The sequence below is a fragment of the Lynx rufus genome, unplaced genomic scaffold (genome assembly GCF_022079265.1).
Source record: "Lynx rufus isolate CCGP_SWC_20201006 ecotype Redwood Valley unplaced genomic scaffold, mLynRuf1.p SCAF_3, whole genome shotgun sequence".
In the NCBI taxonomy this organism is placed as follows: Eukaryota; Metazoa; Chordata; class Mammalia; order Carnivora; family Felidae; genus Lynx; species Lynx rufus.
Window position 1 is genome coordinate 100,694,302 of NW_025814845.1, and position 14,734 is coordinate 100,709,035.

Below are 14,734 nucleotides of genomic sequence, written 5' to 3' on the forward strand. Positions count from 1 at the left end.
TAATGCCATTTGCAAGTTCTCATTAAATTCTGAATCCCAGGGAATTTGCACTTCTCTAAATTGTATCAGCCCAAACATGACTTAATTTTACCCCTGTTGGTTTAAACACTTTTTATCTCACTGCCCCAGCAATGTTGAGATCTTAACTTTCATTTCAGGCCTAGAGGCAATTAAAGGTGGTAGAAGTGAGTTCTAAGGAAAATTTCCCTTAATTCGTGAGTCATTGGAAGGTTTTTATGCAGAGGAATGATTTTTCCTCAGAAAGTATACTATTAAAGAAAAGGAATTGTCTCTGCCAATAGGATGCTTAAAATTCTCAGCTTCTATGTCTGGCAAAATGTCCACATCCCATATCTCAGGGTCTCACTTCTCCATTCATAGTGTAAGAAACCTGGAAGGCTTAAGCTTTTTTTTTTTTTAATTTTTTAAGTTTATTTATTTTGAGAGAAAGAGAGCACGAGTATGGTAGGGGGCAGAGAGAGAGGGAGAGAGAACTCCAAGCAGGCTCCGCACTGTCAGTGCAGAGCCCAACACAGGGCTGGAACTCACGAACTGTGAGATCAGGACCTGAGCCAAGATTAAGAGTCAGACGCTTAACCAACTGAACCACCCAGGAGCCCCTGGAAGACTTAAATTTTAATTGGCACTATATCTTTGCAGACCTTACATCAGACTCTTGGCTGTGTCTTCCGTCATAGATGTTCTGTGACTACAGGGGATGAGGGACTTCTTCAAAACTGCCAACAAAAACTTCTGGTTGTTCATGCATGTTTTAAATTGTATATTTATGATGTTATTTTTAACTCCTCTTTGAGACCATCAGAAGAATCTAGGTAATAATCACAATTTTTATAACTCTTGCTACTCTCACAATTAAATGTCATGGCCATTTGATCTCACACCTTGCCCTTCATCTGCATTTCATCCTGTGCTGCCATTGATAATTGATTAATCAGGATGTTAGTACATCTCAGAGATTATTGTGTTCCTAATGAATCCAGTCCCAGATCTCATTTTGATGGTCTATTTGTTGGAGCTATTTCTGGTATAATTACTGTCTTTGAGCCAGGAAAGAGATAGCATATCAAAACAAGTCAAGGAGGATCTACTAGAGACACTTACCAAGCTGTGGTCATGGTACAGGGAAGCAGTGAGAGATAATGCAGTACCCTGGCTCTAGTGACAGTAGAACTGTTACTATCCCTAGCATTGAAGGGAGGAATGGATGGAAGAATTAGCAGAACCCAGAAGGAAAAAGTCTTGAGAGAAACTGGGTTCTTTGATTGAGAGGTTACTTCACGTGGAGAGTCAGGGAATCTCTTATGTCCCTCAGACATCCTACCAGAGCTCCCCAGTGGCAGGACCTAATGAAAAGCCAGAGGACAGGGGAGAACTTTGATATATATGCCATACAAGTGAGCCTCCTGAGGGCAGAGTGCAAGTGGTAAGATGTTGGAGAATAGATAGGGGGGCGTACCAATTGTATGAAGAGTTTCAGTGTGTTTGACATCTTCTCTGAGGCATGTAGGTAATTTGATAAGGTTTTCACAGACTAGAACCAAGGATCTGACTACCTGGGGAAAGGAGAAAGCAAGAACTTTGAGAAGCCCATTTCCCTATTCCACATACATCTTCAAGGGAAGAATGACTCTTATAAGCATCTTAAACATTTTATGAGTTCACATGAGTAATTCAGAAATCTTTTACTTTGTGCTATTCCCAGGATAATAAATGGCTAGGCTTGTATTATTTTTATTAAATAATTTTATTAATTGATCTACAGAGACATTATATGTAACAATTCAATATAAAAAATAAATACTTTGGGATAAATAATTTAAGTGAATTTTTAGAGCCCCTAGGGCTTACAAAAAGAATCTTAAAAGATCCATGTTTATCATAAGAATAATAATTACAAAAGGTAGCAAACCATACATCAAAAAATAAATATAAATTTTAAATACTTAAATAAATAACCTGATACATTTTAAATAGGAGACACTCAATTATCAAGTCAGCGTTGAGAAGATGCTTTGACAAAAGGTAATCCATTTGTTCAGAAATTCTACAATGGTTGCTGTCTCATCATCATATTTACATGTGAATCTTGTTTCAGATCCCTGTAAGAGAAAAATTTAATTTTTTTAGTTCAAGGTAGTTTCCCTTATATATAGTTATCCTCCATTGAAATCTTACAGGCTTATGGCCTTTATTTTCAAGTATGCTAAACATATTAATCATTCACATTTTCTTGAGATGGTCAAAATGGCCTACCAAAAAATTGTATGTTATGATACCAAGTGATAGTAAAATGAAAACTAGGATTTTCTTCATTTGTCAATTCTGTCAATCTCAGTGAATACAAGAATTTTTTTCCTGAATTGTATAAAAATAAACATTTTAAGTAAAAACAGTTCCAGACAAATATTTTATTAAATGCTGCATGCAAAAGAAAGTTATTAAACCTCTTTTTCTGTGGGCATATATCTGTATCCTTATCTAAGTGTAGGTTACAGGTATGCAGTCATATGCACATTAAACTTTTTCAAACCATAAGTCTTCTCTTAACTTTAGTGAATCCCCTTATTGTTCCCCAAAGAAAGAGCCAGCCCAGAATAAGTTAGGATAAGCTTTTGTCTGGGGAAAATTTGTGTGAAGAACATTTTCATAAATACTCATACCCACTCCACATTAGTATCAACGCAGGTGAGTTTCCCAATTTTAAAAGTCTAAACATTAGAAATTTTGTTCTATGGACTGAGTTTTTAGAAATTAACCTCCTCTGCTCATAGGAGCTGTTTCAACTCTGCCTCTAGCTGAGAAAGAAAATACTTTAAAATATAGCAAGATAGAAGAGAGGGCTTTTTTAAATTGAGGTAATTCCTATCCTGGAAACATATTTCCTTTAAAGATAAGATAAATATTTCCTTTAAATAAATTGTTGCAGTGTTATATATCTTCTTGCATATAATTATTTAAATTTTAACATTTTAATTATTTAAATATTAAATATTAAATAAACCTCCCCTCTTGGGAAGGTTTAAATTTTTAACAATAGATTGCTTTTGAAATACATTTCCTGAATTTCACATAATTTTATATTAATTTGGCATCAAGAACTGAGAATGAGTTTTCTGATGGTCAGAAATTTCAGACCAAACCTCTTGACATAGATGTCAGTCCATCAATGTCTAGATGACATTGATCTCAATGTATTTTTTTTAAGTAGTTGGAAAGAAACAGTCTACTGTTTCTTATTTGGAAACAACTAGAGTTACATAATTTTATAAACTTGGTTCTACTGTAATTAAAATTATGCTATTTCTTTAGGATTCCTGTTAACTCATGAATTTTGTACTTTTGGCAGATGAAAAAAGAGAGCCATGAATCTCTATACATCCTAAGTCCCTTGTATATTTAATATTTCCTGTGCATTTAAAAATACTTAAATCCCTGAAAGTATTACCTCTAAATAAAGTTACCTATCTAGCCCATTGGCCTAAATTTTAACGATTACCATTTTTTAGATAAATCTCTTAGTCCTTCAACCAAATAATAGGGAAACCCCATTTTAAAAGCCTTTCAGGTAATCAGTATTGGTTGTTCTGAAAATCTAACAGAATTTTAAAATATGTAACAAAACCTGTCTTCTTTCTTTCTGTGAAATTTAATTGTCTTCTCCCACTCCCAGTTTTGTGTTAATGTGAGAGAGAGCTTAAAAAAAAAGTGAGAGAGAGATGACAGAGTGCCAGGGTAGGGGCTTGTTAGTGGCTGGATGGTGGACAGAAACCCTTTAGCTTTTACTTCTTAGCTCCACAATGTATCATCTACCATAAAAATGATTCATGTTCATAGTGGTCTTAAAATGCATGAGTACTTCACAAATAACAAAACCGTTATATCACTTTAAAATGTGATTCCATTTGTTTTATTTTCAGGAGAGCATATACAATAATGCCTTACCTTTAGTTTCAGAACTGTTACATTGATATTGCTCATTAATTCCTTGATGTGATTCAAGTGAAAGTTTTTGCTTTGAGCTAAATATAGCACTTCCTCCAGAGGTTTGAGTTCTTCTACTAGACACTGAAGATGTGTCAATTCTGTGGCCTTGAATAATAATAAAAATAATTATTGGATCAGTTTTCCCTAAAGGTCAGAATCAGAAATTAATCTCAAGTTTATTTTATTAGGAGTAGCAGTATAGTTCTTAGTATTATCCCTGTTCTCAGCATTACTGTAAAGATGGACCAATATAACTTACATTATAAGATTGGAAGAACTTTAGTTCAACTACCCATGTTTAGCCTTAACTGTGAGCAAATAATGAGTCATTAACTTCAGTTTAATTTGGCCTTGCCAAAAGTTAGCATTTCTGCACCCGAATGCAAATCACAGATATAGACAGAATTCTTTTCCAGTCTGTGTAGAAATTATTAGAACCAGAGTAGTCACAACATGGAAGTATAGGATCACATTATATGATTCTAGTATTTGATAATCTAAGAGTTGAGAATCATAGAAAGTTAAGGACAGAGGAGCTCTTGGATATGCTGTGATAGTCCCAAAATTTTATAGATTAGGCAGTTGTAACTATATAGTTAAGATTCTCAATACGGCAAGTCATATAACTGCGTCAATTTTTTATTTTTCTATAATAAGTACATTAAGAAGCACTTTTTAAAAAATTATGTGTCCCAACCAAATAAAAGGTTAGAATTTTTGAAGGACTTTTGGGTGGCCCTCCACACTTAGACATATACACCCACCCATCTACTTACGTGGTCTACTATATTGATAGTATTTCACACTTCTGTGGTACATTATAATTTTAAAGTGTCTTCTCCCAAATAAACCCATTTAAGTCTCACAGCCACTTTTTGAGATACCAATTCAGCATTGTTATTTCCATTTTACAAATAAGGAAACTAAATCTCAGAATTTAAGTGTTTTTCCCAAGATCACATGACTAGGTGGAGCCAAGATTAAATTTTATTTATTTTTTCTTTATGGCATTAACATAGCATCCTTTGAATTAAATGTTTTTATCCCTTCCTAAAAAAATTTTTTTGCAAACATAGAATGGTGGTAAAATGGACAAATGAATGGAATTTATCACATTACTTTGGGTTTCAAATAGATTTTGAGCTGTCATTTAGAAACTGTTAGATTTCAAAGAATTTCACCACCTTCTAACTTATGCACATAATCTTATCTTACCTTTCTAACAATCTCTAAAAAGAGAGAGGACTACACCACACACATTTTATGACATTTCCATCCATTGTCCTTTCAACTTGCTACTACAAATGCAGGGCTTAAGGTTTTTGGCATGAGCAACTTGGAGCTATTTCCTTCGAAAACCAGTCTAGTGTCGTTATGTTGCTCTAGTTACATGGCTCTAATTAAATTGGAGAAGCATCTCTAAGTTATTTTCATTTTTCAGAAGAGTAGTTTGAAGCATACCATGACCTTTAAAAAGTTTTGAATCTTGGAAACCAAGTCATATAGCATCGTAAGTCTCTAGGTCTATTGGCATAAAAGATGTGTAAGTCCAAATTTTTACTTTATACTCCCCAGGGAGAATTTTGTTTTTACTATAACTAATAGCTAATTCTTATATGTTATTTATTCTATGTTAGACACTGTTATGAGTACTTTACATCTACTGATTAATCCTCACAAAATTATATGAAGTATATATATAATTATCATTCACATAAGTAGATAAGAAACTGAGCCACAGAGTAGGCAATTTGCCCAGGGTCACAAAAGCTAAGACATGGCAGAGCTGGGATTTTAGTTTGGATAATCTGGCTCTAGAGACTGTGCTATTGGTCACTGTTATGCTGCAGCTCAAAGGTAGACCCATAGGAATCTTTCCTAAAACAATAAAGTGTTTTTTAAAATAGACTTCTCTGAAATCAATTTTGATAATTTGTATGGTAAAATGATATAATCAAATATCTCTCAAGTTTTACATTTTTCAATAAAAGTCAACATAATCTTTTAAAACTGTCCCAGCAATAAACTGTCTTCTTCCCACTGCCTCTGTCCCAAAACACAAATACACATAAAAAATATATAGGCAGAGCTATTTTCCAGAAACTTCATTACAAAATTGGTTTAAAAAAATATTGAAGTTATTAATTTCTTTTCCTCAGATGAGGTGCTACTAATCTAATCAGCATGCAGATTTTCATATCGTTTTGAATTTTATTAAGACATAAATTGAACATAGAAAGTTGTACTTACCTTCTTGGGCACGTAAAATTTAAATGTGAGCATCCTGGAGAGTTTGGGGTTCTCAGGATTCTGAGAAAGCATAACATATTTTCATTAAAAATGATCTCCAGTTCAAAACTTATATGTAATAATTTTGGTAAGAAGAAAGTATACTTACATTAACTCCATTCAAAAGCAACCGTAAATCCAGCAGTAATTGCTCCAGCTGTTGCTGTGTTTCCTTTGTAGAGCTTGAAGCAGGTGCACTGTTTGTGACGAGTATAAGAGTCAGTGCAATGCAAGACAAGAGTTGAATTTTGTACATTGTGGCAGGAGTTGAGGTTACTGTGAGTAGTGGTTAGAGAGGCTGATAGAAAGCTCTTGAACGAGAGAAGCAATTTATACTGTTAATTCTGGAAAAATCTTATGGGGGTGTCAAAATGTTTTACATATTACACATATTTTCAAAGATTCTACCTGTGTGGCAAAAAGCATTACCTTTATTTTTCCTCTTCTGATGACTCTTTGGAATTTCTTTAAACCCCCATAAACTGACTGAATGGATGTAGGTAAAATCCCTGTTGGTTACATTAGCCCACACTTAGGTGGCAGTTGTAATTCAGACAACTAACGCCTTCTGTATGAAACAATTTTTCCTCCCTCTTTCTTTAAGGGGGTGGGGATACAAAAGTGGCTCATGAAAATTTTCTCTTTGTCATAAAACTGTGTTGAACATGTGGAGCACTGTGGTATGGTGGACAAGAGTAAATAGTTGCAAAGAATAAATTTTTAGATTTGTTGATTACACAGGAAGAATATTGGTTTCCTGTTCAGGATGGTTTTACCTTTTGATCTACACAATGACTGAGCTAATGCATATGTGATAGATTACTTCTTAAACAATCAGCTAGAGAAATATTAAGACTAGAATACATAAAATGCTCATTGAGCTTAAGGTGCTGTCTTAGTTTTAATGTTTCTTGTATCTGTTTTAATCTCTTAATATCTGTTGCACATTTTTAATGGATATGATGTTTAGCAAATAAATACCCAGGAAAGGATTTGCATGCAAGATTACTAATGCTGCTTTTGGGGAGGGGGCTTTGGAAAAATATATTTTTGCTGCTTTATGATTTCTCCTGGCCATCAAGGGGATGTAAGGTGAGTTGGAATGTCACCAGAACCAAGGTTGCTTTTTCTTCCTCTTGTTCTCAAGGACCACCTGAGCTATTAGATCTTTTCCTTCAGTTTATGTCCATTTCATTTCTCTCTCTCTTTATTGAACAGATTGCTTATATTCCTTTAACTATAAGGCAGAAAATGAGAATAATAGGGATCCCCAAGTTTATTTGTAGAAAGCCACTAACTAAAATTTCTGGACATTATTTAGGAGAAAGATAATATGATCTGGCAAGCATGAGGTGTACCAATCCTGCCCTAAGTAGTGGGGCTGGGGCTGAGAAAGCGATGGTAGTAAAATAGCCCAGGAGGCTGTGGTGGGTCATAGGGTAGGGGTGTTTGTGTGTGCATGCTCCTTGTGGAATAAGAGCTGTCCTCAGAGCAGGGATATCAGGACTCATTTATTCCAAGATGATTCTTATTATACAGAGGTCAGAATTGAATCAACAGAAGTTACTAAGAAGGGGTATCCATTACAATTTTGGAGTGCCTTTTACGAAAAAAAATAAAGTATTACAAACAACTCATGACAAACAAATATTCAGAAAAAGGTTTGCATCCAAGAGTACTGATGCTACTTTTATAATAGACTTTATATGCGCTGTATGTAAACCAATCCTTAAGTTTGTACTTGTTATGTTTTCACCTCTCTAATAGATTTGGGTTTCTCCACTACAGCATCTAGGGCACTATGAGTGTAACAATAGTAGCTCTGAAATAAGATCAGATCGATATGTTTAAAGTTGGTAGAATGGGTAGGATACTTAGGATATGTGTTACTGTGTCCTCAGTATAATGCACTAACTGCCCCAGTATGATGGTAGAGGCATAAAGTTCTGACTTAAATTGGAGATAATTGAGAAAATTCTTCCTCAAAGCGTTGCTGGTGACTCCTCCAATTTTACTAATTCATTTTGTGTCTAGTCTTTAAAAAGACATTTATCTAGCACCTCAGGTATATAGAAAGGGAGAAAAAAGAACATTGTGAAAACCTGTGACAGGATGGTTCCCATTTTGCAGATTAGAAAACTGAATCTCAGATATGTTAACTAATTTATTATAGGTCATGAAGCCCTGACTGCCAGTCAGGGGCAGAACAAGGATTTGAAACCAGAATATTCTGACTCTATAGCCCACTCTTCTCACTTGTATTCTTTCTTAAAGGACCTGATGTGCCATAGGGAAGAATGTACACAGACCAATGTAAACCTGGGTAAAAGATAAAAATTGCCACCTCAAGAGAGGTAGATATAAAGAATTTTGAAGAAGGAACATGACTTGAAACTGGATTTTGACATGTTTAAACTATAGATATGTAAATTTAGGATTAGGAAGAAGGTGGTGGGCAGGAACGGTTAACCATTCTTAGGAACATTTATACCTACAAAAAGCAGAGAAAAATGGTTTAGGACTATTTATGTGGTAGACAACATTCTGAAGAATGTAAAACATCTTCTTAACATTTAAAAGTAAGCATTATAGTTCCTCAGGTGGAAAAAAATGAAGGAAAAGCCAGATTAGCGATCAGTGATCTTTTAGGAAACATTAGAGACAAGTTAGAGACAAATGATCATGATCTTTTCTTTTTATTACTAAAAAATGCAAAGTGCCTCTCTCTACCTCTCAAATCAAAACCACAAAGTGAGCATTAGTTCTAAGGGAAAGGCTATTTAATGATCTGTGTGTCAACTTTATAATACTTGTTTTGCTCTCTAAAGACTTCGGTGTTTCATCCCAGCATCATCAGCTCAGGCCTTTACCCTTCCAGAATGGAAGAATTCAGGCCCACACATTTTTCTGTGTGGGGGCTTTTCCAATGAGGCTTTTGATGTTCTCATAGTCTTGGTATTTCTATTTCTCCAGCTATTTCCATTAGAGAATGGGTCAATATATGCTACATTTATGGGACCCTGTAGAAAATTCGTTCCTAAGCTCCTGGCTTATCCCTATTAACACATAACAGACACCATTATGGAAGTCGGTCTTATAATTTCTTTCTTGAAATGCCTGAGGATAAAGCTACCATACACTGTGGCATACTTTCACTTTTTAACATGTCTGACACATCAGCTGGCTTTTTTGGCTATAGTGGTGGTAAAGTCAGTAGTAGACTGCTAGCTACTGCATGTGTCACACCCCCTACTTCCCCTTTGAAAATAAAATTCTACTATTCAATAAGCTGTTTTCATTGCTTAGCATTGTTTGTGACTCAGCCTCTTAGACTCGAGTAGCCCAAGTTCTTTAAAAAGGGAAGCCTCAGCAGTGCTTAAGTTGGTTAAGCATCTGACTCTTGATTTTGGCTCAGGTTATGATCTCACAGTTCATGAGTTCAAGCCCCACATCGGGCTCTGTGCTAACAGCTTGGAACCTGCTTGGGATTCTTTCTCTATCCTCTCTCTCTGCCTCTCCCCTGCTCTCTCTCTCTCCCTGTCTCTCAAAATAAATAAATAAACTTAAAAAAAGGGAAGCTTCAATCCCTGAAGCTGTCTACCGAAGAGACTGGTCAGTCAGTTGCACACATTGTCCATTCAGCAAAGCTGACTTTCAAGGACTCCAAGTCCTGTGAGAATTTTCTCTTTCTCACCCTTTCCCATCACTTTGTAAAACTTAAAAATGTTTTTTTAGTGTTTATTTAATTTTGAGAGGAAGGGCAAATGAGAGAGAGGCTGAGAGAGGGGGAGACACAGAATCTGAAGCAGGCTCCAGGCTCTGAGCTCCCAGCGCAGAGCCCGACGTGGGGCTCAAACTCACAAATGGCGAGATCATGACCTGAGCCAAAGTCCAACGCCCAACTAAGCCACCTAGGTGCCCCCACTTTGTAAAACTTTAATTTGGACTGGAGCTTGATGCCCATATTAATGTGTCTCTTGTTAGTTTCTCTACAGGCCTCTTGGCTTTTCAAGATACAGTTATCTCCCTGTATTTAGGGACATATTATTGAATTCTCTCCATACCACCTAGAGAGTATTCAGCTATGATCTCTGTGTTTTCCATGAGAAACTGAATTTCCTCAGGCATAGGTTGGTGCCCAGTCTTTGTCTTTATCAGACCTGTAGTCCTCCATGATAGATTTACCTCTGTAAATCTATCTGTGGATCACAGTTAAGTCTCACTCTTGTGCTCTTCCATGTGGTAAATTTTAATGATGTTCATAATCTTTTGGGATGGAAGAATTATTTCCATGGTACTTTTAATTTTGCAAAGTATTTTCAAATTCATTATCTCATTGAGTCATATTTTACTGATAAGAAATTTGATGTTTGTGCAGGTTAAGTGACTTTCCCAAGATCACATTCTTAAGTTAGTGGTGAAGTTAGAGCAAAACCCCAAGACTTCCTGGCCCCTAATGATCTTACATATTTCCGGTGTAAAATAGTGAGATGCCAAATTCTAGGTACATTAGACTACACAGAGAAGGTTGAATTAGATTGTGCCTACTATTCCATCTCACTTCACTCTATCAGTGATAGCTGATGAGTCAGGCAAGGCATCATCCACCTTCGCCTACCCAACACCTTGTCTGAGAAATTTCAGGATTTCTAAGAAGTTAGAGCAGCTGAATTCACACAGCTACAGAAGCTAGGTTTTACTCATGTTTTTCATTTCTTTCTGGGCCTTTTAAAAGCACCAGAGCATTTGATGTTTCCTAACAATTCTTTCATGTCTGAAGAAAGAAAGTGATTGCATCCACTGTGAATTTAAGTTGAATTGGACGTTCAGAGTACCGTGTTTTAAGGCTGACATGGGAGTATCACACTAGGCATTTGTCTGCATTTGGCAACCAAGAGGCACCTCACTGCCTAAATGTAACAATAATGGGAGTATCTTCCAAACCCTTGGAACTTTACTTTTTGTGTAAGACCCATGTCAAGTCACACAGCAGTCACCAGAAGTAGAATGGGACAGTCTGACAATAATAGCAATAGATTTACAAGGCATTTCATATTTATAAAGCACTTTCACATCCATTTATCTCCTCTTATGGCAAAACAGGTAAGGAAATTTTTTTCTGGTTATATGTATTTCACTAAGGACCTTATTTTCTTTGTACATTAAAAATTAAGCCTTGCAACTTACACATAAATATTAGCTTTCTTCTCTCCAATATAAGTGCTTTAATTAAAATCTTGTAAAAATATATTATTTACATTTATCTTCATCTTTCCTGCCTAACTTTGTTTCTAAGCTCTCTGCTAATCATTTGTTCTTCCCTCTTCTACAGTAGCTTTGAGTGTATCATTCATTTACAGTCCATTGTCCCATCATTCATAATGTCAAAAGATAAACTGAGGCGTATTTTAAAATTTAAGAGTTTATTTGAGCAAAAATCTATTTGAATTGGACGGCATCCCATCTAGCAAATAGAAGGGAGCTCTGGGGAATTGTACAAAATGAAAAACTTTGATATCCAGAGAAAGCAAGAACAAGGAAGGTATACTATGCAAAACAAAACAAAACAAAACAAAAAAATGTGTTGGTTATTACAAAGCTACTTTCTTTTAGGGACGGCACTGGTCTATCAGGTAGATTATCTGGTGCTGATCAGACAGTTCCTGATTGACTGGTTTAAGATTCCATTCCTGGGAGAAATGAAGCTAGAATTAAGTCTTGGTTTAATGACTTTATTTTGGGCCTGTTGTTTTGTTTTTAAAACTAAATGATAATTTTTTAAAGAGTATAGCCTGATTTAGATTTAGATTGTGTGGTACTGTTTCCTAAGGAATTCAAGTGCCACACCCCACTGGTGAGAATAGAACCACACCAGGGCCCCCATTGGCTGGGGCATCAGAGCCTAACTAAAGGAAGAACAAGCTCCATATCCATCCAGTCAGTCCTGTAGGGGCAACTACAAGACACTGAATCACCTCAGAGCTTCCTAAATCCCTCACTTTCCTCAGACCCAAAGGGGTTGTGAAAAGCTATTCTTCTATTTTTGTTGTAGAAAATTCTAATTTCATCCTAATATCTATTCTTCCCTCCTGCTTAGAAAAAGAATCCTGATTTTTAGCTAGATATATTGCTGCTCCTCATAAAGACCCCGTTTCCTACTTTCCCTTTGCAATGAAGTGTGGCCATGTAGCTATAACGGCTGGAGCTCTAGTAACTCTTCTGGACCTTAAGGACAGGGGACCATACTCTCGGGATGTTAAAGCTGAGAGCTGTGATAGTGAATATTTTATGTAGCTGCCAAATCAACTCTGATTTCCTAGTTCCTGACTTCTTTTATGTAAAAGAGAAGCAAGTATATCTTGTTTAAGCCACTGTTATTTTGGGTTTCTCATTACAGTTGACCCTTGAACAATGTGGGGGTTAGAGGCACTGACCCCTGCACAGTTGAAAATCCATGTATAACTTTTGATTGCCCCCAAATTTAACTAATAGCCTGCTATTGACTGGAAACCTTACTGATAACTTAAATAGCCCATTAACATGTATACTCTATATGTGTTGTATGCCATATTCTTGCAATAAAATAAGCTAAAGAAAAGACAGTGTTGTTAAGAAAATCATAAGGAAGATAAAATACCTTTACAGTATAATACTGTATTTATTTTTAAAATCTTTATATAAGTGGACCTGTGCAGTTCAAACCAGTATTGTTTAAGGGTCAACTGTATATGCAGTTAACAACACTGTATAAGTACATTAGGCCATGTTCTTTTTAGACAATCCTATTTGGTATTTGTTTTTTTTTTTTTTACTACAAAATATTTAAGGTACATTGTTGAACAACATCATGGGCTATGGGAGTACAAAAATAAATAGCTATCCCTAGCCTACAAAATTTTACATTTTAGTAGGAAAGACAATATAAAACTGTGAATGCAAAGGGTGGGTGGGTAAGTTAATTGGTAAGTGTACAATTTGCTAACCTCTACTGTCATAAGAATAGACTTATAGACTAATGGAATAGAATTGAGACTCTAGAAATAAACCCTGTAATTTATGATCAGTTGGTTATGGCAAGGGTGCCAAGACAGTTCAATGGACAAAGAATAGTCTTTTCAACAGCTGGTGCTGGGACAACTGCATATCTATTTGCAAAAGAATGAAGTTGGACCCCTACTTCATGTGATATACCAACATTAACCAAAAATAAATCATAGAACTGAATTTTAGACCTAAAATAACAAAACTTGTAGAATAAAACATAGAAGTAAATATTCTTGGCTTTGAATTAGTCAAGGTTTCTTTAATATGTCACTAAAAAAAGCAAAATCAACAAAAAAATGAGACTTCATTCAAATCTACAACTTTTGTCCTTCAAAGGACACCATAAAGAAAGTGAAAAGATAACCCACAGAATGGAATAAAATATTTGCAAATCATGATTCTTATAAGTGATTTGTATTCATAATGTATAAAGAATTCTTGTAACTCAACAATAAAAAGGCAACTCATTTAAAAATGGAAAAATTATTTGAATAGACATTTCTCCAAAAAAGATGTACACATGGCCAAAAAGCACATGAAAAGATGTTCAATATCATTAATAGGTAAAAACAAACCAAAATCATAATGAGGTGCCACTTCATACCCATTAAGGTAAGTAAAATAAAAAAGACAATAGCAAATGTTGACAAGGATGTGAAGAAATAGGACCGTAATGTATTGCTGGGGAGAATGTAAAATAATGGTGCAGCTTCTTTGGAAAGGAATTTGGTAGTTGGGTTTATATATATATATATATATATATATATATATATATATATATATACACACACACACACACATATGTATATATACATATGTATATGTATATATATGTATATATATGTGTGTGTGTGTGTATGTGTGTGTGTGTGTGTGTATATATATATATATATATATATATTAAACTTGGAGTACTGTATGACCCAGCAGTTCCACTCTTAGATATATGCCCAAGAAAATGAAAACACATCGAAAAGCTTATAAACAAATGTTAGCACCAACATTAATTAAAATAGCCAGAAAGTGGATAGATAAAATGCATATCCATACAATGGAATATTATTTGGCAATAAAAATACTGAAGTACTGATATATTCTGCCACGGGTGAACCTTGAAAACATAATGCAAATTTCAAGAAGCTGATTGTATCATTCTGTTTATATAAAATGTCCAGAAAAAGCAAACCCATCGTGGCAGAAAGTAATTTATTCATTTCCAGAGTTTGGGATAAGAGAGAATAGGAAGTGAGTGCTAGTGGGTATGGGGTTTCTTTTTGGGGTGATGAAAATGTTCTCAAATTAGATAGTAGTGAGTTTCCTAAGTTCATGAATATACTAAAAACCACTGAATTGTACATTTATGGTGTGTAGATTATATCTCAAAGTTGTTACTTTG

General features: G+C 35.1%; 1 protein-coding gene across 1 annotated transcript; it reads right to left on the minus strand.

Annotated features, from left to right (window-relative positions):
- Window positions 1–1,741: 1,741 nt before the first annotated feature.
- IL2 (interleukin 2) lies at window positions 1,742–6,581 on the minus strand. Its single transcript, XM_047091705.1, has 4 exons — window positions 6,404–6,581; window positions 6,256–6,315; window positions 3,964–4,110; window positions 1,742–2,120 (listed from the first exon to the last, which is right to left on the minus strand). Exons 1-4 carry the CDS (start codon window positions 6,548–6,550, stop codon window positions 2,010–2,012), a joined length of 465 nt encoding a protein of 154 aa, XP_046947661.1. The 5' UTR covers window positions 6,551–6,581; the 3' UTR covers window positions 1,742–2,009.
- Window positions 6,582–14,734: the final 8,153 nt, after the last annotated feature.

Coding starts and splice junctions, on each gene's coding strand:
- IL2 (XM_047091705.1), bottom strand. CDS start 6,550: ATGTACAAAATTCAACTCTTGTCTTGCATTGCACTGACTCTTATACTC. Junction 6,316..6,403: donor TGCTTTTGAATGGAGTTAAT/GTAAGTATACTT, acceptor ATGCTTTCTCAG/AATCCTGAGAACCCCAAACT. Junction 2,121..3,963: donor TAACAGTTCTGAAACTAAAG/GTAAGGCATTAT, acceptor TTTCTCTTACAG/GGATCTGAAACAAGATTCAC.